At 34.1% G+C, this 27,921-nt stretch overlaps 1 protein-coding gene across 1 annotated transcript; it reads left to right on the forward strand.

Annotated features, from left to right (window-relative positions):
• Positions 1-2,397: 2,397 nt before the first annotated feature.
• On the forward strand, positions 2,398-27,133 carry LOC103972904 (serine/threonine protein phosphatase 2A 57 kDa regulatory subunit B' theta isoform). The gene is made up of 3 exons (XM_009387300.3): positions 2,398-2,536; positions 2,690-4,330; positions 26,538-27,133. The coding sequence occupies exons 2-3, from the start codon at positions 3,122-3,124 to the stop codon at positions 26,886-26,888; spliced, it is 1,560 nt and encodes a 519-aa protein (XP_009385575.2). The 5' UTR covers positions 2,398-2,536; positions 2,690-3,121; the 3' UTR covers positions 26,889-27,133.
• Positions 27,134-27,921: the final 788 nt, after the last annotated feature.

A 27,921-nucleotide genomic window follows, 5' to 3' on the forward strand; every position in this document is an offset into this window, starting at 1 on the left:
TCTTATAGTTATGACAAATAGATAGAGGGGTCATTCAAACCCCTTCATCTGGTTGTATAATAAAAAAAGGAAGGATTATTAAGTCTATGATGTTTAAATTAATTAATTAATTTAAAATTTTAATATTATACTAAGTGATATAAAAAATATTTTGACAATAGGACTACCAAGGCTAAATATTGAGCCAAAAAGTTAAACATTTTGTCTAAAGATTTTCATATCAAAAATTAAACGTCTAATCAAAGAATTGATTAATATATTGAAGATTAAAATTTAAACTAAAAGTTTGAGTATCATGCTAAAAGATTGTATATCATATTAGAAGACAAATATCATAATAAATTTGACATATTAAAGAGTAATACGTTGGAGGTTTAGATAAAGTGTCTAATGATATATAAAAAGCTTTCATAAAGTGCTGGAAGAGTGGTTTCTATTTTGATGCATTATTTGAAGTCAAATTGGGCTTCAATTAGGCTAAATTTCTATTATATCATATTAAGGTTAAAGAAGGTTGAATTAAAGCTCAAAATGGATTGGAATTAGGTTCATACTTCGCCAATCTATGTTTGGGCATTGCTACCACCCAAAGTAAGTGGTGGTGATTCCAAGAAAGCTGATGGCATTAGTACCATTTGGAACAATGATAGTATCATTAGTACCCTCGATTTAAAAACCTTTTACATGATTGACTCATATTTTGGACCTTCTTGGTTCATGGCTGAGTGACATATATCTTAAGTCTTCAAAATGTTAAAATCCTCTCTCAGAGTTTTGCTTGAGTTCTTTTAAGTTGAGAAGGGATGCAATTATTGAAGCTGAGAACGTATAAAGGTCCTTAAAAAATAAAAAATTATAGAAGATTATTGATCTTCACTTGTTGGAAGTAGGATTGAAAGCTAATGACATTAAGAGAAGAGAAATTAGTAGGGATGACTAAAAAACTATAAATTATTTTCTCTCTATCTTTACTTGTTTTCTTATTCATATCTCTTTCTTATTAAATTAGCTTTCAATAGTTATCTTATGTTCTTAATCAAAAATTTAAAATTTTATAAGTTTTACACACTCACTATTTCATCTCTCTTAGTGCCACTATCAATCCTAACAATAATAACTCTTAGTCTTTTCTTAATAAATGTAATAGTCTTTGAACTATAATCATCATTCGTCAAAATTTGATCTTTAATAAAATATAAGGTAAAGGTATCATCAATCTCAAAACATTAGATAAAAAATACATTCTCGAGTTTATATTAGATATCAAATTAAAACATACAGTTTTAATCATATTATAATATTTTTAATAAAATAAAAAATTCATTATGTAGTTATAAAAGATGAGAGGATACAATGTATTCAATATCTAATAAAAAAAATAAAAGAACTGTCCAAGTCTACCAAAGAGTATTTTTAATACTAATATGGTCATGAAAACCCAACATTATTTTATACCTCTTAATAAGTAATAAAATAATAATAACAAGAAGGTATCGTAATTTAAAATAATAATAACCAAAAAACATATTTAATTCCAATTTCTCATTTACTAACATGAGAAGAAGATGAAGAAGCTGGGGAAGAAAAAAAAAGAAAAAAAAAAAAAGAAAGAAAAAGAGGAGAAGAAAGAGAAAACCAAGGAGAATGAGAAGTGGGTGTTTCTTTAACTCGACGGCAAGCACAAAAGTCATATAAACCCACTTTAAGTAATGTATATTATATTCATTATTATGATAGCCATTAACCTATACAGAATCAAAGCATAAAATTATGTGAACCTATGTATACTGATTTGAGCATAAAATTAAAGCACACCTATATGAGGGTAATAAAGTAGGAAAAAAAAGATGTCATGTGAACGAGTTTGAACATACACTTAGAGGAGATGTTTCATTCAAATTCTTCGAAGCATCAAAATTAATATCATAATCAAAATTAGATCCTAAGTAAACCTATGTATTCTGGATGTCAAATTAAAAACTGATTTGAGTAGAAAATTAAAGCACACTTATATGAGGGTAATAAAGTATGAAAATAAGATGCCATGTGAAAATAAACAAAACATTGAAGCACTTTATGATATTTTTTAAGGAAAATCATCACCCTTTTACTTTTTAATTTCTTCAATTAAAAAGAGCATATATGTGATTTATAAACTCTAAAGGATGGGTATGTAAAAATGTCCTAATATTATTTTCAGACTACCTTCTTGTACGATAATAGTCGATTATTTATAATAATAATAATATTATTATTGCCATGTTGAACGCAATAATTTATGATTGATACGATCTTCCTGATTTGGTTTATTGGAAGAAAGGAGCAGTTAGGATTTAGGAAGGTGAGGAACTTCCCGTCTCTTCCTCTGTTGTTGTTATAATCGCCGAAGCCAAAGACGTCGTTCTTCGTCTTTTCCTCCACCCTTATTGTTCTTATCTCTTCCGACGATCACCCAAAGGAAAGGGAAGCGGCCGCGATCGATCCAGAGAAGGCTATACGGAATTTGACAGTGCAACGCTTCTTTGTTCTCGGAATGGTAGGGTTTTCTTTCCTGCTTTTTCGATGTTGGTTTTGAGGCGAAAAGAAGCTCTTTTTGTTGGCATTGCTTTCTCATTTTTCACTTTCGATTCGAAATTTTGTGTGCCTTCTTCATTATTTTTTCTTAATAATGCGGCCTTGTTCGCTCTAGGCCGTTTACGAATCGTTCTGGTGCTTCGAACCCATTGCTTTCCGGGGCGGAAGATGAATTTCGCTTTCGAGATCCCTCCCGCTTTTGGGTGCCCCATTTCGATGCTTTCGCAAAACAGAGAATTATGATGCTTTCGCAGGCCGCACTTGTCATTGATCAAGGCGTCTGCTAAACGATACAACCTTGAGTTCTTTCTTTGATTTGCTGTTGTTATCGGGTTTTGTGGGGGAAGAGCTGGACTTTTGTGGGGAAAGGTTATCCTTGATTTGGAACTTTTCCAGATGTTGGTCAAGAAAGTGTGGTAGCACAAGAGAGATTTTGAACTTAAGAGCAGCCATTGGCGGAAAATTTCCCTAATTTGCTGAAGTAGTTGGCTCTGGTTTGGGCCTTCAATTTGTGTTCTTCTCCTGAGTTTTCCTTCTGCATGCATGCATGCCTCGCAGCATGATTAAGCAATTTTTGAGTCGGTTCCCTCGAAAGCAGTCCAAGTCGGGTGATAAACGGGATTCGCCTGCAGGAGCGAGTCCGCCATCATCAACTTCTTCAACCAGTTCAAAAGGTGGGGACTTGCCAAGCAGCAGGATCACGATTCTCCCTCCTGGTTCGGACCCTCGGTTAAATCATCTAACCTATTATGTTCCTGCTGTTAAGTCAAAGCAGAACGGCAGTTCAGTCCTCCCTGCCTATGAAGCATTGCCGAGCTTCAAGGATGTCTCGAGCTCTGAGAGGCAGATCTTATTTATCAAAAAGTTGAATTTGTGTTGTGTTGTTTTTGACTTCATAGACACAACGAAGAATTTGAAAGAAGAGAGCATAAAACGACAGACTCTACAAGATCTTGCTGACTATGTTACATCAGCCAATGCAAAGTTTCCAGAGAGTGTTATCCAAGAGATCATCAAGATGGTTTCCATAAACTTGTTTAGGACCTTCATTTCCCTGCCGAATGAGTACAAGGCTTTGCAAGCTTTTGACTTGGAGGACGATCAACCTGTAATGGACCCTGCATGGCCACACTTGCATCTTGTTTATGACTTCTTTTTAAGGTTCATTCAATCTCCTGAGACAGATGCAAAGGTGGCAAAAAGATATATTGATCATTCCTTTGTTCTTAAGCTGCTTGATCTCTTTGATTCAGAAGACAGTCGAGAGAGGGAATATCTAAAGACCATTCTTCACCGTATCTATGGAAAATTTATGGTTCACCGGCCATTTATAAGGAAATCCATTAATAACATCTTCTATCGGTTTATCTTTGAAACAGAAAAGCACAATGGGATTGCAGAGTTATTGGAGGTATTGGGAAGTGTTATTAATGGGTTTGCATTGCCTTTGAAGGAGGAACATAAATTGTTCCTTGTTCGGGCATTAATCCCACTTCATAAGCCAAAATGCATGGGCATGTACCATCAGCAGTTATTATACTGCATAACTCAATTTATTGACAAAGATTGCAAACTTGCAGATATTGTCATAAGGGGCTTGTTGAAATTTTGGCCTGTTACTAATAGTTCAAAGGAAGTAATGTTTTTAGGAGAGTTGGAAGAGGTCTTGGATGCAACTCAGCCTGCAGAGTTTCAGCGATGTATGGTGCCACTGTTCCATCAGGTAGCCCGCTGCTTGAGTAGTTCTCATTTTCAGGTAAGTGGTGTTTCTCTGTGTTATAGCTTTAGAATTTTAAATGAACTGGTTTACTGTCGACTGAGCATATTTTTGTGTCGAATGTCTTCTGTTTTACTTTAAACGCACGCTTTGCTGGGAGCACTGTTGACCTCCTTGTTTGGTTCATCAACATGTAATGACATCCCATATGATAGCAATACTTACTAAGGCATGCTTGACTCATGATGTTGGTGCTATACTTAGTGAAGGAGAGCCCCCATTTATGCATTAAGATAAGCCTTTTGAGCATGTTTCCTTGCTTAAGTGATCCTGGTGGTTGGACATATCCATAAGCAAACCCTGATGTTGCATATTTAGGTAGTAGGTGCAGTTCATAATCCCCTATTTGAACAATGTATTTATTCAATTTCAAGTTTCACTAGTATTATTCTTGTTTTTAAGAAAGAATATCTGAATATTCTCTTCTTAAAACATTTCCATCAAGTTGCTGAAAGGATACTCTTAATTTAACATATATTTTATTTATGGATAATGGAAAGATAGTAGTGGACTGTGTTTAGACAGATCTTCCAATGCTAGTTTTTTGGAATGATGATTGAATGTGTAGAGATGTACTGTCAACCTGAAACAATGGGAATATCGACTATTGATATGGTTTCCAAAATGGGAATCTTGTTTGGGATCTGCTTGGTACAATGTCAGGTTCAACTAATTGAGATCAGTTGTTCATAAAAAAAAAAGATTGGTCAAATTAGATGATCCAGATTGAGTGATCAGAGTTTCAACTAAAGAAAATTACAAATGGAAAACAAAAAGAAAATCAGAAAATCTGTTATACATAATAAGAACCAAGGTAGGCAATACTGAATGATACTGCCCGGTACGGGCGGTACGTACCGGTCCGACGGCATACCAGTACGCGGACTGCCCGCAATTGGGCGGAACAATTAAAAGCGCCCCGTATCGGATGATACAGGGTAATATCGAGCGGTAACGGTCGAAATTTCGACCGTTACCGCCAGGCACAACTCGATAACGGTTGAAATCGACCGTTACCACATTGTAACAGTCGAAATCGACCATTACCGTACTGTAACAGTGCTACAGTGCTCCAACGTTCAAATTGACCGTGCCCTTTCTCATAGTATTTAAACTCTTCTTCTTTCCTATTTCACTCTATTAGATTCTCATGTTCTCTTAAACTATCTTAAACTCTTTTTTCTCTCTTAAACTCTACAAAACAACGATTTGTGAATTCAATCGAGACTAATTTGGGAAGATTAAGAGGAAGAACTTTCTAATCAAAAGGTATGTATTCTCTTTTTTTAATTAGAGAATAATTAAAATTTTTAATATTATGATTAGTGTGTTTCATGCATATTAAATATTAAAAAATATTTATGATGTTGTGATTGGTCATTTTAATGATGATTTAATTGAAATTTGTTCGATTTTATGTCAATTCAATGTGTTTAATACCTATCAGGGTGTTTGTCATGTTTATAGTGTTGAAAGAGAAGTAATTAGTGAAAAATTAACTAAGTTAATCATGTAATTAGTGTATCTAATGATGATTTTATCATAATTTGAATCATATTGGATTAAAATGACATATTTAATGTTTCTTTTATGTGTTTGATATATGTTTCAATCATTGAAATACGAACCTTGAACAAGACTTTCTCAAAGCCCGAAAAAGATATGTGATACTATTCTTACCTAATTTACATTGATTTTGCTAAACTTATACTATTACTATATTTATTTCTAACTTAAAAACCCTATCCTAATGTTTTTTTTTTTCAGGTATTTTTGAAGGGTTTTACACCCTAAATTAGGTGTACCACTCGGTACGTCCTAGCGTATCGCTCGGTACATAGTACCATACCGTACCGAGCCAGCCTCGAAACACTTGTATGGTACGGTATTGCAGACCTTGATAAAAACAAAATAAATTTAGTGACTAGTACAAGATATTATTCTATAATCATAATGACTAATTCTTCCAACTTTTCACACCCCTAACATAATTAGAAAAATTATAGACTGTATTTTGGGTAGAGTAGCCTACTCAATATAAGCGCAAGCACCCTCAGCTCAGTGGTAGGCACTGTTGTGCTGAAATCCAAAAATGTGACAATTAGGCAGGTTGAATCAACTTTGCGTTTAATTGGTCTTTGGCCAACACAATTCTGCCCTAATTAAAGCTGATCTATTAATACTAGGGTTAGGTAAGATTGACCTGCATTATGCCCATTTGGTATAGTTTTAGAAGGAGTTTGCCCACTGACAAGTGGCAATTATATCATTGAAAGGAAGAGGCAAAAGAAAAAAAGGAAGAGAGGAGTATGTGGGATGAGGGAGAGAGAACTAGATGAAGAGGGAGAACTAGACTCATGTCCTTTTTGGCATTTACTTGATGTATATTGTTCTTCAACCTGTGGATCTACTGATTGATCCTCATCAGAGGGATGAGACGTGAGAGATGAAGCGAGAAAAGTGCAGCAGGGGATAACAATGTGGGGGTGAGGATGGGAAGGGGACAAGCCTTGTGAGTCTAATGGAAGCATATGAGAATGCATATAATATGAGAAATTCAATAGTAGATCGGAGTAATGACTCATATGGCTTGATAACAAAGTGTTATATGAAAAAAACTTACTTTTACAGGAAATACATGCCTTGGCTGTACAAATGATATCTGCTAATTGAACTTTTGATTTTCTTGCTAATAAGGAAATTATTTAGAAATTAGAATTTTTTGCATTTTAACATTACAAAAAATTAGTATTTTGGCATATGTGATATTTTCATTCTACCTTTCTGCTCCTTGGAAATTTTTTATGTTGTGATTTTATAGATGTTATTTGAGTTGTTTCTCTCCAAATAATATAAATTCTAGAGTGATCCTGATTTTGATCTTAACAATATGTGTGATCTTTGCTTCAGTCATCAAATTAGCTTGTGTTTATGGCTTCTTAGAATTAATTGCATAAAATTCAAGAAAACTTATTAATTAAGGAACACTTCTTTTGTATCTCTGTAAATAATTAGACACAGGATCTTGCCATAACCTGTAAATAAGAGGACAACTGATAAGATAGTTGTCAATCTTTTGTGTTTTTACTTTTCTTCTTTGTTTATGATATTCCCTTCTGTTTCTCCCTCTTGAACCTGTTTCCTACTTGGCTACATTAAGGGACAGGTAGGTTCTAGTATAAATTAAGGGCAGACTTTTGGCTATTGGCCACATCAATGATAAACCAAGAATAATATTAACCAAACAAGATGGAAAAGTCATAATTTATACATAATCTTAACCACGAGCCATCACATGCTTAATATTTATAGTCATCTTTATGGACAAACGATGAAGAAAATCTTCTGGTTAACAAATTCTTTGTGGAAACAAATGACAGCTGCATATCAAGCCCCACTCAGATTACGTTATCCATCAACCTGAACTGCATTACTATGTGGGCTTGTTAAAAGAGAGATTGTATATCTTATTTCAATTGGTTTTGTGATTCAATTAAGAAAATAAATTAGGTTCTCTTTGGTAAGTTCAAATGGTATTTGTTTTGGAACTAGAAATGTTGAATCTCGGATTTTGATGATGAAGTCAATTGATGGGTTAATTGATCTAATCCATATTATTGAGTTAAGTGTGCAGGTTTAACTACGATAGCTTGAAGACATAAAGCAAGTTTACCGGAGTCAAGTTTGATGGGTGTTCTAGAGTCCGCCGAAAGTCTGAAGAATCGTCGGAAGTACTATCGGAACCAACCGAGAAAGAATCGGGAACTTGCCGAAGTTTTCGAAAGTCCGCCGGAAAGATCGTTGGAGGTTCGCGGAGATCACCGAGAAGGTTCGGATACTTGCCAAATACTCGTTGAACTCGCCACAAGACCGGGAGCCTGTTGGGACTCCGTTGGAAGAAATCCGAGGGTGTATCGGAAGTCCGCCGGAAAGCTCGCCGGAAGGAAACTCGACGTTGCCGCTTAAAATTTTGCTTAGGACTATGTCTTAATTTCGTAGTTTGCATGTAATTAGGGTTAGGATTAAGGGTTAATCCTATAACCCGGTTAGGGGCCAATTGGGCCCGAGTTTGGACTGGTTTGAGCCAAGTTTGGAGCCCAACCAATGAGCTGGAACAGTCTAGGCGGTGGCACCGCTGGACTGGGCGGTGACACCGCCCAGAACCCGAGAGTTCCAACGGTGGCACCGCCAGTACACTGTTAGACTGGGCGGTGGCATCGCCCAGAACCCGAGAGTTCCGACGGTGGCACCGCCCAGAAACCGAGAGTTCCGGCGGTGGCACCGCCAGTACACTGTCAGTGTCAGACACTGACAGGCGGTGCCACCGTCAGTACCGGGAACCCAAAAGTAATTCAAATTTGGAGCGCAAATTTGAATCCTTTTAGGGCCTATAAATACCACTCAATTCTCAGCAGAGAACACCTTTTTGAGAAGTTAGAGATTGAGAAAAAGCTTCAGCAAAGTCTTGTTTTCAATAACTTAAATGTTCACCTCCCTCTTTCTCTTTGAAAAACCTGTAAAAGTGTGAACCATTTGTAAAAAGGTTGTAAGAGGGGTATTTGGTCCTTCCCCTTCAAAGTGATTTGTTAGTGGAAGTTGGGAGCCTTATCGAAGAAGGCTTCGTAAGTGGATATAGGTCATTTGACCGAACCACTTTACATTGTGGTGTTCCTTGAATGTGTGAGTGTTTAATTTTCTGAACCACTTATCTTCTTAGCAGTAAACTGTTCGGTTTTCTTCTCTCCACTCTTGACTTCCTTTACTCGAGCTATTTTAGCTAAGTCATCCTTCATCGAATCGAAATCTCTACACATTTACGAAATCGATTTCAAACTTACGAGTTTTAATCCGCTGCACTAATTCACCCACCCCCCCCTCTTAGTGTCGCTCCGATCCTAACAATTGGTATCAGAGCAAGGCTCACTCTCATATTTGGTTTAATACTCAAGAGAGATGGCTTACTCCGGCATGCAAGAGGGTCACTCTATTACACGTTCGTCTATGTTTAATGGGTCGGATTACACGTATTGGAAGACTCGTATGAGGATCTTCCTTATTTCCATGGATTTTGAGCTTTGGACTATTGTCGAAAATGGATTTCAAAAATCTTCTCTTCCGATGAGCGAATGGGATGAATCGGAGAAGAAGGTTTTTGCTTTGAATGCAAAGGCTATGAATGCCTTGTTTTGTGTACATGACAAAAATGAATTTAATCGCGTTTCGATTTGTGATTCGGCTTTTGATATTTGGAGAACTCTTGAGGTCACTCATGAAGGCACTAGCCGAGTGAAAGAGTCCAAAATCAACATTCTTGTGCATTCTTACGAACTTTTCCGGATGAAACCAAGTGAGTCCATCGGAGACATGTACACTCGTTTCACGGATGTCATTAATGGACTCAAAGCTCTTGGTAAAGGTTTTTCTAACTTTGAACTAGTAACTAAAATTTTAAGATCCATTCCAAAGAGTTGGGATCCAAAAGTTACGGCCATTCAAGAGGTCAAGGACCTTAAAACATTTCCTCTCGAAGAACTTATTGGGACTCTTATGACCTACGAAATGACGTGTCATGCTCATGAAGAGCTCGAGAACCCCCTTCCAAAGAACAGGAAGGATATGACACTTAGAACGCAAGAAGACCACTTGAAAGGAACATAAAGTGATGAGGACAGTGATGATGACATTGCACTTTTAACTCGAAAATTTTAAAAATTTATAAGAAAGAACAAATTTAAAAATGACACCAAAAACAAACTTGAACATAAAAAGGACCAAGTAATATGTTACGTATGCAAGAAGCCGGGGCACTTCAAAAATGAATGCCCCCAAGCTAAGAAGAAGCAACCGAAGAAGAAAGCTTTAAAAGCGACTTGGGACGACTCAAGTGATTCCGAGAATGAAGAAGCTAGCAACAAAGAGGAGGCAAACTTCGCGTTAATGGTTTTAGGAGGAGAGGTATGTGATTTAATTAATGAAGATTTATCTTTCGATGAACTTTCTATCGCTTTTTACGAATTATTTGATGAGTGTAGAACTATTAGTAAGAAGTTCAATCTATGAAAGAAAGAGCATGCCTTACTATAAAATAAGCTTGATAATCTTCAAACTCCTCTATGCACTGAGTGTGAACACTTAGAAGCAATAAAAGGAGAATTTGCTACTTAAAGAGACCTTAAATTTGATGAGAATTTGCTACTTAAAGAGACCTTAAATAAGTTTAAGGTCGGTAGCAAAGGCTTGGACATGATCCTTGCAAACAAGGGTCACGTCGCAAATAGAAGTGGAATTGGTTTTGTGAGAGGATCTCACCAAAATCTACCACCTTTATTAAAGGACTCACATTATATGTTTCACCTCATTTGAAATGTAACTTTTGTTGTAAATCCGGACATATTGTTTACAAATGTCCATTTAAGAAAATTAGTCCACATAAGTTGATATGGGTTCTTAAAGGAACTATAAATAATTTAATGATGAATGACAAAATTAGTAGATCAATTTTTTAGGCACCCAAAATCAAATGGGTACCTAAAAACCATCCTCTTTTGTAGACAAACTCACAAGCTAGGAGCAAGAGATGGTATCTTGATAGTGGATGCTCAAGGCACATGACCGGAATTCATCTCATTTCTCTATGCTCACTAGCAAAGAAGAAGGGTATGTCACCTTCGGAGATAACAACAAAGGTAAAATCATTGGCAAGGGAACCATAGGTAACAAATCAAGTTTTTTAATTGATGATGTGTTGCTAGTTGATGGATTGAAACATAATCTCTTAAGCATTAGTCAATTATGCGATAAAGGTTACATCGTTAGATTTGAATCTAATGTGTGCATTATTGAAAACCAAACAATAACATATCAAATGATTGCCTTAAAACAAAATAATGTCTACACCATCAACCTTGATGAACTTAATAATGAAATATGCTTTTCCGTTTTAAATGATGATGCTTGGCTTTGGCATAGGAGATTAGGCCATGCAAGTATGAAACTAATATCTAAGATTTCATCTAGAGAGTTAGTACGAGGGATTCCCAATATGAAGTTTGTTAAGGACAAAATGTGTGATGCTTGTCAACTAGGAAAACAAATAAAAACTAGTTTCAAACCAAAAAATCAAATTAGTACCACTAGACCATTACAATTGATCCATTTAGACTTATTTGGACCAATTGACACAACGAGTCTAAGAGGAAGCAAATATGCCTTCGTAATTGTAGATGAATATAGTAGATACACTTGGACCTATTTCTTGGTTCACAAAAGTAATTGTTTCAAATGTTTCTCTAAATTTTGTAAACTTACTCAAAACGAAAAAGGCTTCATGATTTTATCAATTTTGAGTGATCATGGTGGCGAATTTCAAAACCGTGACTTCTAAAGTTTTTGTGAATCCAATGGATATAATCACAACTTCTCCACTCCGAGAAATCTTCAACAAAACGGGGTAGTTGAAAGAAAAAATAGAAATTTATAAGAAATGACAAGAACCATGTTAAATGAACATAGTCTACCTAAGTATTTTTGGGCCGAAGCCGTTAATACGGCTTGCTACGTCATGAATAGGGTTCTAATAAGACCATCTCTATCAAAAACTCCCTATGAATTATGGAATAACAGAAAACCAAATGTTTCTTATTTTAAAGTTTTCGGTTGCAAATGCTTTATTTTGAATGAAAAGGATGCCTTAGGAAAATTTGATGTTAAATCCGATGAAGGCATCTTTTTTTGTTACTGTTCCGTTTCTAAGGCTTTTCGTATTTTTAACAAAAGAACTTTAGTTATAGAAGAGTCTATTCATATAGTTTTTAATGAAATTTCCGAGTTAAAGAAAAATAATTTTGATGATGATCTTGGTTTTGATAATTTGAATTTAAATGAACCCCCTCCTCAAAACAACAACTTGGATGCATCTTCTTCCGAAATTTCCTTACCCAAGGAATGGAAGTATTTAGATGCTCATCCAAAGGAGCTAATTATAAGAGATACATCAAAAGGGGTTCAAACTCGTTCTTCCTTCAAGAATTTTTGTGCTAACACCGCATTCCTTTCTCAAATTGAACCTAAATGCATTAACGAAGTCTTGAAAGATGATTTATGGGTCATTGCAATATAAGAGGAATTGAACCAATTTGAGAGGAATGAGGTATGAAAGCTTGTTCCTAGACTTAGTGACCATTTAGTCATAGGTACTAAATGGGTCTTTAGAAACAAGCAAGATGAATGCGGTATCGTGGTTAGAAACAAGGCTAGACTAGTGGCCAAAGGTTTCAACTAAGAAGAAGGTATCGACTACGAAGATACCTTCGCTCCTGTGGCTAGATTAGAAGTCATTAGGATGCTCCTTGCCTATGCTAGTAGTAATGATTTTAAACTATTTCAAATGGATGTCAAAAGTGCTTTCTTGAATGATGTTATTTCCGAAGAAGTGTATGTTGAACAACCTCCCGGATTTGAAAATTCTCTTCTTCCTAATCATGTATTTAAATTGACTAAGGCTCTCTATGGCTTAAAACAAACTCCTAGAGCTTGGTATGAAAGACTTAGTTCCTTTCTTATTTTAAATAATTTTACAAAAGGCAATGTTGATACTACATTGTTTATCAAACATTTTGAAAATAATTTTCTTATTGTTCAAATTTATTTTGACGATATTATTTTTAGTTTTTCAGATGAATCACTATGTGAATCATTTGCCAAATGTATGAGTCATGAATTTGAAATGAGCCTAATGGGAGAATTAACCTTCTTTTTAGGATTGCAAATTAAATAACTTAGTAACGGTATATATCTTAATCAATCTAAATATATAATTAGAATTGTTAAAACGATTTAACATGGATGGTTCAAAAGCTATAAACACTTCTATGAGTACTTCCATTAAATTAGACATGGATAAAAGTGGTGAAAGCTTTGTTCAAAAAACATATAGGGGAATGATTGGTAGTTTACTTTACCTCACTACAACTAGACCGGATATCATGTTTAGTATAGGACTTCGTGCTAGATTTTAAGCTAATCATAAATTGTCTTATCTTATAAGTGTTAAAAGAATCCTTAGATATCTTAAAGGAACTCCTAATTTAGGATTATGGTATCCAAAATCCGATAATTTTGATTTAATAGCTTATGTAGATGTCGATTTTGGCGGATATAGGATAGATAGAAAAGCACATATGAAACATGTTAATTTTTAGGACATGCACTTGTTTCTTGGACTTCCAAGAAACAAAATTCGGTTGCACTATCTACGGCGGAAGATGAATACATAGCTGCAAGTGCATGCTGTGCACAAGTTGTTTCGATGAAAAATACGTTGGAAGACTATGGAATTTACTTAAAGAGCATTCCCATAAAATGTGATAATACAAGTACTATTTGTCTAACCAAAAATCCAATTCAACACTCTAAAACTAAGCATATTGACAATAGGCATAACTTTATACGAGATCATGTCAATAATAATAATGTCATTCTAGAATTTATTGATACAAAGCATCAATTAGCGGATATTTTCACAAAAGCCTTAAATAAAGATCAATTTGACTTTATTAGAAGGGAATTAGGTATGTTGAATTGTCCTTGTGAATGATCTTGATTGTATATATTTTCTGGAGATTTTTAATCCTCTTTTCGGTTTTTGTGGATTTGACTTCTTTTCGATTTTGAATGACATCTTAAAGAGTGATCCAAGACACTATCCTTATAAAGAGGGGGGGTTAGGGTCGGCGGTGGAACCGCCCCTAACTCGTGAGAACCCTCCCTAGCACTCCCACTAACCCCTCTAAACCTCTCTCACCCTCATTCTAAGCCTCTAGAAGCCTAAGAGAGGGGTTCTTCTTGGATCAAGCTCTCAACCTCCCAAGAAAATTTATATAAGGTAAGATCTAAAATTTTTTTTTTTCTCTCATTATTTGGCCTATTCTTTACAGTTCTCTCTTGATCTATCATCATAATTAGATATGACTCCTAAGAGATCATCAAGAACCAAAGGGAAAAGGGTGGAAGGAGATTCCTATGACCAAATCCTCTTTAGATCTAATGAAGTAGCTCTTAGGTTTCCTAATTTCGAAACAAGAACAATACATAAGGGCAAACATGTTGATCTAGATGAACTTAGAAACCTAGAACCCATTAGATGGTTTGCAAATTTAGATACATTATCTCTCTTCCAAATCAATGAACCAATTTATCCTAGGTTAGTTAGGTTATTTTACGCAAACTTAAGTATGGACAATGATAGCTTAACTACCTACCTCTTAGGAACACAAATTCAAATCTTTGATAGCACTATACGCGAGTTAATTAGAATTACCGAAAAGGATAGGGGTTGTTATTTTAAAAGTAAATGGGATATCAATGCAATCGGAGCAACTTACTCCGAAGCCTTAGAAACTGTTTTTGCAAATTCGAATCTAGGCATGATTCCCAAAAGTTGCGAACACTTGTTGCCCTTTAACTCTAAATTTCTTCATCACATCATGATAAGCATCCTACTTCCTAAACAATTTCATCATGATGAGATTAGTCAAATAGAGTTAAGGACTATGTATTGGATTATGACCGGCCAAAATAATTGTTTTAGATACTTAATCTGGCAACATATGTAGGACACAATAGCTAAAGACTCAATGTTACCGTATGGGGGGTTAGTTACTCGATTAATGCTTGCCTATAATATTTGTATCTCACCCGATGAAGAAATAATCCAGGTCGATCAATTTAACACTATCAACAGAAACATACTCAAGAGACTTAGGTGCACTTTTAGCAATGGTATATGGATTAGGCAACCTAGAAGGACTGATCCAGTTCCCCCACCAGTAGAACACCCTAAAACACCTAGTTTTAAGGGAAATGAATCTTCTCCTTCTAGTCCCTTTAGTGCAGGACCTTCAGAACCAACTCTCGCTTCATCTTCTGAAGATCCTATTATGGTAGAATTAAATCAAATTAAAACACAACAAGAGCAACTCAAATCACAGCAAGAGCAAATCCAATTATAGCAAGTTGAAATTTTGAGGGAACTACAACAGATGAACCAAAAGATAGATGTCATGTATAGGAATTTTGGAATTCCTCATAAGAATTAATTGATGTGTTTCCTTATTATTGTAAACCTCTATGCTACCTTGACATGTGTTTGCATTATCCTAGTATATGATGTTGGATGTTTCTTTCCGAAATTTTGTCAACATTTTGATGGCACCTTCATGTTATTTTGGATGATGTGTTATCTTCCTTGAATGAATGATCTTAATGCCAAGTTGAAGCCTTGTCAATTTTGTCATCTCATTTTCAAGATTTTTTTTTCTTATGAGATGATTTTATGAATGGCTCCAATGATCACGAGTTTTATGCTTAAAACCTCATCTCCTTTTTTTTTTATGACAAAGGGGGAGAAGAATGTGTAAAAGATTGATGACTTATGCAAAATATGAAATTTGCATGACTTATATGTTGTATAATGCAATGAAAAATGTCTTATATGTGTTTTATTCCTTCAAAGCATCGCAAAACTTTTTTGAGCATATCGAATATGAAAGTTTTTTAGATTGGTTGTCGTATCATGTTTATCAATTTTTAAAATGATAAGCAATTATCTCATGATCAATATGAAATCATTCCTTGCATTTATATCATGAGATCCAATATGAAATTTCATATTATTATTATTTTTGTCGAAATGATAATTGTCTCTTATCATTTGGCTTGAAAATAATTTTCATGCCTTGAATTTATGAGAAATACGAAGAGGATCAAGCTATGAAAATTATTTTCAAGTCGAATGATAAAAGACAATTATCATTTCGACAAGAGATATGAACTTTCAACATAAATCTCATGATATAAATGTAAGGCATGATTTAATATGATCATGAGATGAAACGACAACCAATCTAAAAACTTTCATATTGCGATATTCTCAAAAAGTTTTACGATGCATATAAGACATTTGCATTACACAACATATTAGCTTTTGCAATTCATATAAGTCATACTATCACATTTGCGATGCATATAAGACATTTGCATTACATAAGCTTTTGCAATTCATATAAGTCATGCTATCGATGCATATAAGACATTTGCATTACACAACATATTAGCTTTTGCAATTCATATAAGTCATGCTATCACAACATATTAGCTTTTGCAATTCATATAAGTCATGCTATCACATTGGCACAAATCATCAATCTTTTGCTCATTCTTCTCCCCTTTTGTCATCAACAAAAAGGAGATGAGACTTTAAGCGTACAATTTGTGATCATAAAATCATTAGAAAAGGAGTTCAGCATAAAGATCGATCATACAAAATTCATCTCATTAGAAAAATTCAGCATTCACACAAAAAGGAGATGGCAAAAAAAATGACAAAGCTTTAACTTTGCATTAAGATTAACCATACAAGGATCGCATGTCAAGGTAGCAGAATAAGAAGGCATATCGATTAATCCTTAGGAGGAAATCCATAGTTCTTATACATGACATCTATCTTTTGATTCATTTGTCGTAGTTCCCTCAAAATTTTAGCTTGCTGTAATTGAATTTGCTCATGCTGTGATTTGAGTTGCTCTTGTTGTGATTTGATCTGATGTAATTCTGTCATAATGAGATCTTCAGAAGATGAAGCAGGAGCTGATTCTGAAGGTGCTGCGCCAAAGGGACTAGGAGGAGGAGATTCATTTCCCCTAAAAATTGGTGTTTCGGGGTGTTCTACTGGTGGGGGAATTGGATCAGTCCTTTTAGGTTGCCTAACCCAAATACCATTGTTAAAAACTGTACCTAAGTCTTTTGAGCAGGTTTCTATTGATAGTGGTAAATCGATCAACTTGAATTATTTCTTCATCGGGTGAGACACAAATATTACGGGCAAGTATTAATCGAGTGACTAACCCCCCATATGGTAACATTGTGTCTTTAGCTATTATGTCCTGCATATGTTGCCGGATTAAGTATCCAAAACAATTATGTTGGCCGGTCATTATCCAATACATAGTGCTTAGCTCTATTTGACTAATTTCATCATGATGAAATTGTTTGGGAAGTAGTATGCTAGTCATGATGTGATGAAGAAATTTAGAGTTAATGGGCAATAAGTGCTACAGTGCTACAGTATTCGGCTACAGTGCTACCGCTAGCCTATCGGACCGGTACGTACCGCCCGTACCGGGCGGTATGATTCGGTATGGCAGACCTTGCTTGCAGCTATGTATTCGGCTTCCGTCGTAGATAGTGCAACCGAATTTTGTTTTTTTGGAAGTTTGAAAATGATTTTGTAAATGCATAGAGATTTCGATTCGACAAAGAATGACTTGGTAACAGTAGCTCGAGTAAAGTAAGGAGATGAAAACCAAAAGCTTGCTGCTATGTAAATAACGGTTTCAGAAAGGTAAACACTCACACATTTAAGGAACACACCAATTTAAAGTGGTTCGGTCAAATGACCTACATCCACTTGCGAAGCCTTCTTCGATGAGGCTCCTAACTTCCACTAGCAAATCACTTTGAAGGGGAAGGACAAATACCCCTCTTACAACCTTTTACAAGTGGTTCACACTCTTATAGCTTTTCAAAGAGAAAGAGGGAGGTGAACACTTAAGCTATTGAAAACAAGACTTGCTAAAGACTGTGCTAAGGCTTTATCTCAATCTCTAACTTCTCAAAGGTTGTATTCTCTGTTGAGAATTGAGGGGTATTTATAGACCCCAAGAGGATTCAAATTTGGGCTCCAAATTTTGAATTCCTCTTAGATTCCCGGAGCTGGCGATGCCACCGCCTGACAATGTCATATTGATCGTTTACTAGCGGTGGCACCGCCTGTCGGTGGTGGTCGCCCGATCTTTCGGGTGCTGGGCGGTGCCACTGCCCAGTCTGACGGTACCACCGCCCGATCCTTCGGGTTCTGGGCGGTGCCACCGCCTAGACTATTTCAGCTCATTGGTTGGGCTCTAAACTTAGCCCAAACCAGCCCAAACTCGGGCCCAATTGGCCCCTAATCGGGTTATAGGATTAACTCTTAATCCTAACCCTAATTACATGCAAACTATGAAATTAAGACATAATCCTAAGCAAGTTTTTAACCGGCAACGTCTAGTTTCCTTCCGGCGAGCTTTTCGGCGAACTTCTGGCGAACTTCTGATACACCCTCGGATTTCTTCTGGCGGGCTCCCAGCAGGCTCCCGGTCTTGTGGCTAGTTCAACGAGTCTTTGGCAAGTAGCCGAACCTTCTCGGTGATCTCTGTGAACCTCCGACGATCTCTTCGGCGGACTTCCGAAAACTTTGGCAAGTCCCCGATTTCTTCTCGGTTGGTTTTGGCAGCACTTCCGACGAATCTTCGGACTCTCGACGGAGTCTCGAACACCCATCGAACTTGACTCCAGTAGACTTACTTTATGTTTTCAAGCTATCGTAGTTAATCCTGCACACTTAACTCAATAATATGGATTAGATTAATTAACCCATTAATTGATTTCATCATTAAAATCCGAGATTCAACACCCAGAACCCGAGAGTTCCGACGGTGGCACCGCCAGGACACTGCTGGACTGGGCGGTGGCATCGCCCAGAAACCGAGAGGTCTGACGGTGGCACCGCTAGTACACTGTCAGTGTCAGACACTGACAGGCAGTGGCACCGCCAGCACCGGGAACCCAAAAGTAATTCAAATTTGGAGCCCAAATTTGAATCCTCTCGGGGCCTATAAATATCCCTCAATTCTCAGCAAAGACAACACCTTTTTGAGAAGTTAGAGATTGAGAAAAAGCTTTAGCAAAGTCTTGTTTTCAATAGCTTAAGTGTTCACCTCCCTCTTTCTCTTTGAAAAATCTGTAAGAGTGTGAACCACTTGTAAAAAGGTTGTAAGAAGGGTATTTGGTCCTTCCCCTTCAAAGTGATTTACTAGTGGAAGTTGGGAGCCTCATCGAAGAAGGCTTCGCAAGTGGATGTAGGTCATTTGACCGAATTACTTTACATTGTGGTGTTCCTTGAATGTGTGAGTGTTTAATTTTCTGAACCACTTATCTTCTTAGCAGCAAATTGTTCGGTTTTCTTCTCTCCACTCTTGACTTCCTTTACTTGAGCTATTTTAGCTAAGTCATCATTCATCGAATCGAAATCTCTACACATTTATGAAATCGATTTCAAACTTACGAGTTTTAATCCGCTGCACTAATTCACCCCCCCTTTTAGTGCCGCTCCGATCCTATCAAGAAATATTGAAATGACCCATCTTGTTCTTTTCTTTTACAGTTTTTGATCTAGAAAGAAGAGCTAGCTTTCATTTTCTATTTCTTTGAGTTTTTTGTATCTGAGTTTAAAAAAGGTTTTATTTTGTGAGAACAAAAATGGATTTCCTTTTCCATTCTCCAAACTTTTTAAAGATATTTTCTTTGTTAAAAAGGATATCTATAATGAGATTGTATTGATAGTGTTTAACTTTTTGCAAATGTCTTAGGTAGAATGAAAATTGAATATATAAATATTGATATTGTGGATACTACCAATGTCGGTCCTAAGCCCGGATGAAGAAAGTAAAAGGTTGTGTTAGGTCACTAGCAACTAACATTTTAGATCTCATTAGCATGGATCTTAATATATTTTAGTATAGGGTTAGGTTATCTTTCGAAAGTGATGCAAGACACTTTCACCAACTAGGTGTCCCCAATTGCAAACAATAAGTAGGTTGCTAGGAAGCAAACCATCATACCAGCACTCGGATATGGTGCAAAGAAGGCAAGGGTTTTCTCGTTGTCTTCAACCATTGCGAGTACAAAAGTTAGTCCAGATTAGGTTAACAACTTGAAATATATGAACACTAAAAAAAAAAAAAAAGCTAGAATTTGTAGATACTATGACCAGAAGAAAAATAAGCATGTTTTGCTTACGAAAGACTAAGTGGGTAGGAGAAAAATCTAGAGAAATATATAGTATTGGTTAAAATTTAGTATATTAGAAAAGTTAAAAACAGAAATAGTGTAGAAATTGTTTCATAAGGAGATAAGAACAATGTTGTAGATGTGAAAAGATTTGGAGATTGAAGTATGTCTCTAAAATTTGTGAGAAGAGATTTTGAATGTTATAAGTTTTGATGCCCCACAAGTTGGATTGGATGATTAAAACAAAAGATATTTTTTGAAGAACTTACAAGATATTATTTAAGCGATACCTATAATTGAAGGAGATATAAATGGCTATTTAGTAATTACATATGATAAATTTAAAGACGTGCATGGGGGGCTTTGGTTATGAGGAGAGAAATGAAAAGAATGGTATGGTTTTGAAAATCTCATAATTGTAAATACTCACTTCAAGAAGAGATGAATATTTGATTACTTATAAGAGTGGCCATGACTTGACTCTAGTCAGATATACTTTTTTTCCTCACTAGAAAGTTAGATAAAATTATATATAAGAATTGTAAAGTTATACCCGTCGACTAATCAACATAAGTTGATGGTATAGATATTTATTACAAAAAATAGAAACAAAAATAACAAATTTTATAAGACTAGATGGTGGAATCTTAAAGATAATAATATAAGGATTTAAGAGAGATTTTTGATAAAACCGACGGTAAAGATGTAGCTTTAAGAGAGATTTGGTGGTGGTATGAGAAAATTCGAAAAGCAATTATTATTAAAAGGTCATGCTTTAAAAGTTGGCAAAATTATAAAAATAATAGGAGTGGCTAAAAGAGTTGTTGGTATAGTAATATATTATGGTAATTTTTATAACAAATTAGTTACTAAAGATGGGAAAAAAAAAAAAATATATATATATATATAAGGCCTCGTCGCGTCGCCTCAGTGACATCGCCTTTCCCTTCTCCCCGCATCGTCGCCTTTTATAATATATATATTATATAAATATATAAATATATATATATATTACCCGGTAATAATATATATATATATATATATATATATAACGTCACCTTTCCCTTCTCCCACACGGGGCGACGTCGTCGAGGCGACGTGACGTCACCTTTTTCAACAACGTCGCATTTTATAAAAATATTTATATATAAAAAAATTTATATATATAAATATTTATTTATATATAAATATATATAATTTTTTTATTTTTATATATATATTGGCGACTTCACCCCGCTTGGGGAGAAGAGAGAGGCGACGTTTTCGAATTTTTATTTTATTATATATATACTTATACCGAACGGTATACCGCTCGATATATAGTATCGTATCGTACCGGGCGAATATCAAAACTTCGGTACAGTACGATATTTCAATCCTTGTTATATATATTTAATTGCTAAATTGTGTAAGAATTTAGGTAATATTAGATACACTAAATATGAAGGTCAAGGAATCCTTGATAATGATAATGAAATCAAGGTAAGATAAAGAAATTATTTTTATAAATTATTTAATGAACATCCCATGGATGATACTTTTAATGATAAATAATAGTGGTAGATTTGATACATATAGATTTTCTCGTAAGATTATTGCTAGTGAATTAAAATATGTCTTAAAAAGGATGAAAATAACTAAGAGTATGTAAGACCTCATGATATCTATATTGAGGTTTGAAAAAGTTTAAGAGACTATGTAATAGCTTGGTTAACTAATTTATTTAACAAAATTTTGAGATTTAAAAAAATACCTAATGAATGGAGGAAAAGCTCTTGGGTGCCAATTTATAAGAATAAGAGTGACATATAAATTATTCTAATTATAGAGGACTTAAAATCATGAGACATACTATAGAGCTTTGGGAAAGAGTTATCAAAAGTAACATAAAATTTGAAAAAAAAAATCTAGCAAATCAATTTAGTTTTATATATGGAAGATCAATAATAGAAGTTATTTATTTATTAAGATAATTTACGAAAATTTATAGAAAGAAAAAAAAATTGCATATGATTTTATTGATTTAAATAAAGTTTATGATAGAATTGCTAGAGATTTATTATGGTGAGTTTTAGAAATGAAAATGGTATCAACTAATTATAGTAATGTTATTAAGAATATATATGATAATATAATCATTAGTATTAAAACTATAGGGAATTTGTTTAACGAGTTTCATATTAATATATGACGATATGAAAGATCCATATTAAGTCCCTACTTTTTTCATATTAATAATGGATGATTTATAGGATATATCTCTTGGATGTATGTTATTTACTGATGAGAGTTTAAACAAAATTCATTTTAAACTTGATTTGTGGAGATAATCCTTATAAACTAAATGTTTTAGCTTAGGTATAATAAATAAATACTCGAGATATAATTTTAGTTATAGTAGGAATAGGAATAGACAGGATGATATAGTTAAGTTGAATGGATAAAAGTTTCATTAAGTAAAGCTTTAGGCTTTTTGGATCAGTTATTCAATAAGATGAAGAGGTTGGTGAAGATATTATTCATAGAATAAAAGTATAATGGTTAAAATGGCAAGCGGTGTAGGAAGTCTTGTGCAATCATCAATGTTTTATATTAGAAGAAAAATTTTATAAAACAATTGTTAGATCGACAATGCTTTATAAATCTAAGTGTTAAGAAAATAAGAAACATTATATACCAAAAAAAAAGTTTATATTACTAGACAAGTATATTGAATTGGATGCATGAATTTACTAGGAAATATAGGAATAAAAACATTTATATTTATGAATAATTAGGTATCACTTCAATCGATGTTGGATAAAATAAGGGAGAATCGTTTAAGATGGTATGCGTATATGCTTAGAAATTCATGATAGTAAAAAGAGGTAAAAGAGTTACTATTAATGGTACAAGGAGAGATAGAGGAAGATAGAGGAAGACCTAAAAAGGTTTTAATAGAAACTATAAATAAAGATTTAAATGTTCCTAGCTTAATATATTAACTAAAAATATAATTTTTTACAAGTCTCAATGGCGGTAAAAGAACCATGTAGTCGACCCCAAATAGTTCATATTATGGTTTTGTTGTTGTTGTATCCATTGATAGTTTGTGTTTAACATGCATGTCTAGATTTCATTCCCTTAATCGTTAATTTACTTGGGAACTGGAAAATGATTATTTAGGACTACAAATTTAGTTGATACATATAAGGCTATACCTTTCTCTTTGTTTGGTTTCCATTTTTGCCTCTCTTTCTCCCTTCCTTTTTTATTTCCTTCTCAAAATTAGACATTTCTAATTGTAGTTTTCTCCCTGATAAATTTGCAAATTCCTAAAGTTGGATTGTTCATTGTCCAACTTATGCTTCTAGAAACTTCGAACTATAGCTGGAGTTACGGGTATATGGTTGATGAGTTTCTTCTTTTTCTTGGTTGACCATCTTTGTCCATTTTGCTTGCTTTAAGATGTTTGTGTTTCTTGTTAAATCTTACCCTCATTTTACTTTAAGGATCCTTGAGGTTTTGGGTACTTGATTTGCTTGATTGAGTTGTGAGACAGTTGCATGTTTTATTTTTTGCTAGGCTCCTATGTAACTGTTTTTATAAATTAAATTGTATATCCAAGGCAAGGTATTAGAAATCTGTCAAACCATTTCATACAGACTAGTACTGTTTCAACCGATCAATCTTATCCGATCTTGATTCTCCCTGCCTTCTGTTGTTAATATGCTGCCACTAGCTGTCTCATGTTTCCTGCTGCCTCACCGTCTCTAGCACTTCCCCTCTTCCTACTCCACGCTTATCCTTCTCTGTTCCCTTCTCTATCTCCACCAGTATATTGCGATTTTGTGTGTTGGCATATTGGTGTATACCTGATCCATACTGGTTCAGCTAGGGATCAGTGCTGGTTCAATATCTAGATTTAGAACCATGATCCAAGGTGCTATCATTTTCAAGGGTTATTTCTTTTCCATGTAGTATTACTACTTTCATGTCACTGCTACCTTTTTTTCGTCTTGTAACATTTCCTTTAGTCTTTATGTTCTTGTCTAATTATTCTCAAATTCTTTTCCATTTTTATTTTTCTTTTTGTGTTATCCTAGCAAACAAATAATATCCCTCTTTAAGATTTATATATTTTAGCAGTTGAAACTTAAGTTCTTGGGTCATTTAATATGCTTTTATATTTTTATCATAAACACTATCGATGTTGATTCTAAGCCCAAATGAAAAAGGTAAAAGGTTGTGTTAGTTCACTTAATACCAGCGTAAAACTATGTCAAAACTGATTTTAGTATATGCTAGGTCATCACTTAGAAGTCGCCTTCACCACCTGGGTGCCTTGAATCGTATACAGTGGTCTAGGAGGTAGTGAACGTTCTATAAATGACTTATTTTTAATGATAAATAATAGTGGTGGATTTAATAATTATATATTATTCATAAAATTAGAGTTAGTGGAGTTAAAAACACGTCAAGAAAAAAGTAAAAACAACTAAGAATGTAGACTTGATAGTATCCCTATTGAGGTTTGGAAAAGTCTAGGAGATCAAGGAATAGCTTGGTTAACTAGTTTATTTAATAAAATTATGAGATTTAGAAAAATATCATAAATGGACGAAGAGTTTATTAGTGCTAATTTATAAAAATAACGATGATATATATAACTATTCTAATTATACAAAAATTATAATCATTACTCACATTATGAAACTTTAGGAAAGAGTTATCAAAGTAGGATAAGATTTGAAACAAATATCTTTGAAAATCAATTTAGTTTTATACTTAAAAAATCTAAAATAAAAACTATTTATTTATTAAGATAATTATTGAAAAAGTATAGAGAGAAAAAAAAGATTTACATATGATTTTTATTGATTTAGAGAAAGCCTATGATAGAGTTCCTAAAAATTTATTATTTAGTAGATTTCAGAAAAGAAATATGTATCTATTAATTATATTGATGTTATTAAGGATATATATTATAACGTAGCCATCGGTATTAGAACTATAGGAAATTTGTCTAGTAAATTTTTTATTAGTATACGACTGCATCAAGAATATGTATTAAGTCTCTACCTCTTCATATTGATAATGGATGAACTTATTAATTATTTATATTGTATTATTTGTTAATATTATTGTCTTAGTTAATGAGTTTTTGTGAATTAATTCTAAACTTGAGTTGTTGAGATATTCCTTAGAAATTAAAGGTTTTAGATTAAATAGAACAAAAACTGAATATATAGAATGTAATTCTAGTAATCTTAGAAATAAATAGGAGGGTATAGTTAAGTTAGATAGACAAAAAGTTCTATTAAGTAAAAGCTTCATTTTTCTTGATCAATTATTCAACGTGATGAATATACTATTCAAAAATTAAAAACAAGATGGTTAAAATGACGAGTGGCTTAGGAGTCTTGTTTGATTATCAAATAAAAAAATAATTTATAAAATAATGTAGTATTCGATGGTTAAGAAACAATATATACAAAATATTTGTGTTGCTAAGATGAAAATATTGAGGTGGATTTATAGAGTTACTATACAAGATAGAAAAAAAAATTATTCGTGAATAATTTAGGTATTGATTCGATAGAGGATAAAGTGTGAGAGAATCATATAAGATGATACAAACATGTACTCAGGAGGTCTATTAATTTGAAAAGGTGAAATGATTAGGTAGAGGATGACCTAAAAAAAAATTAATAAAAACTATAAATAAAGATTTGAATATTATTAAGTCAACTAAACACATGATTTTTTATTGGTACTTTAGTTATATCTAAATGGTGGCAAAAGAACCATGTAGCTAGCTAACCCCAAATAGTTGGTACTTTACAGTTTTGTTGTTGATGTTGTATGATTGTTATTCATGACCAAGCAATCACATTTGCTCAATGGAGCAATCTCTATTGACAATTTGATATATATTAATCACTATTAACTTGATTTTGCACTTTGGTTCGTTAACTATGTGCATGTTTTTACAAGAAAAAATGATGGTTCTCTTTCCATTTAACCATATATAGGCTTTCTTTTTTCAGTTTCTTTTTAAAATTGGCTGCTTAGACCTAGGCAGTCCCCATAGATGACCAAACATTCATTATAGGCAATTTGGGGTTTTTGACACTTATGTATTGCTTAGCCACCTTAGACAACATTAAGTTGGAGACTTTAAGTAATTTGTTCTATCATGAGAAAATTGTTCAGCTGTTTGAACATAAATTGAAGACTTTCAATTGTCTACAAAAATATATTACTTGGTCAAACATTTTAATTAAATCAACCCTGAAGTTTCTGCTATCTCTGTTGGCAGGTGGCTGAGAGGTCATTGTTCCTATGGAATAATGATCATATTGAAAACTTGATCAAACAAAATGACAAGGTGTTATTACCCATAATCTTTCCTTTACTTGAAAGAAATGCAAAGTGTCACTGGAATCAGGCTGTTCAGAGCTTGACGTTAAATGTTTGTGAGATTTTCTCTGATAACAACCATGAGCTCTTTGCTGACTGCCTGAAGAAGTTCGAGGAAGATGAAGTTAAAGGCAAGGAGATCCAATTAAAACGGGAATCCACATGGAAACGCCTTGAAGAACTTGCTACTACAAAAGCTGCAAGTAATGAGCCTGTGCTTATTCCATGCATCATTCGCCATCCAGTTTAAGCCTACTTGTTGGTCAATGTACTTTTTTGTCTTATGAGTTTATTGGACGATATGGGGAAACATCAATGGGTATAGATCACACAATGTAATGCACCTGTATTGTCTGAGTTGTTGGGTGTTTGGAGGATTCAGGAAAATTGTACAGTTTAATCTGTAAATGTTGTTTATTAACAATTTTCAAGGAACAACAATGTCAATGTCTAGATTATGAAAATGTTGGAGCATGTTACTGCTCTATAAGCACAGTGGATAGCATCTGAAATTTCAGATGACTTGCTTTGACCATTAATGTTTTTTATGGTTATGATATGAAGCACTAAAGCTTTATGCTTTTGCTTCTCTCTGAACCTTAAGTTGTATGATTTTCACCTTGGATATATTTTTTAAGGTTCATCAAGTCATTGAAATATGCAATTGGTGATGTGGGCCTGATTCAAAATTGGTTGGCCAAGTCTGTCTTCTACTCTCTCTCTTGCTGTTGCCTGGCATCTGAGTTTACTAAACCTGTCTGGTCCTTGTTGATTTGTCATTAAAATTTTTCTCTTTTTTGTCCAAGTTGAACAATCTTTAAATCAATATTGTGAATCTTGTCTGCAAGTTTATAAGGTGTGGTCCTCACAAAGAAGTGCTGTGCTTAATTGCATTTATCAAATTTACTTTACAATGTGCTTAATTGCCTGTTCATGGTATGCATCTGTATAAGATTAATTGTTCCTTTATTCTGGTGCTTGCTCCTAAATTGAGAAGCTACTGTTTTGGGAATTTCCTCTTAATTCTTCATGACTCTTGCTTCTTACTCTCTTAGTTCTTATGCAGTTGCTTTAAACTCCAGTAGGTTTTTTGTCCTTTTTCGTTGAGAAAGCAACTACGAATCAAATGTTTGCTTGCGGAAGACTGCATCTAAAGGCATCTTCATTGTTCCAAATTACTAAACAAATAAGCTGGATGGGGAGTTAATCCTATCAATGGTTGTTGATATATGAGCACCGAATTAAGCATGTATCTTTTATGTTTTTTTTTTCCCCAGAAAAAT

The sequence above is a fragment of the Musa acuminata genome, chromosome BXJ1-1, assembly GCF_036884655.1.
Source record: "Musa acuminata AAA Group cultivar baxijiao chromosome BXJ1-1, Cavendish_Baxijiao_AAA, whole genome shotgun sequence".
In the NCBI taxonomy this organism is placed as follows: Eukaryota; Viridiplantae; Streptophyta; class Magnoliopsida; order Zingiberales; family Musaceae; genus Musa; species Musa acuminata.

Coding starts and splice junctions, on each gene's coding strand:
- LOC103972904 (XM_009387300.3), top strand. CDS start 3,122: ATGCCTCGCAGCATGATTAAGCAATTTTTGAGTCGGTTCCCTCGAAAG. Junction 4,331..26,537: donor TGAGTAGTTCTCATTTTCAG/GTAAGTGGTGTT, acceptor CTCTGTTGGCAG/GTGGCTGAGAGGTCATTGTT.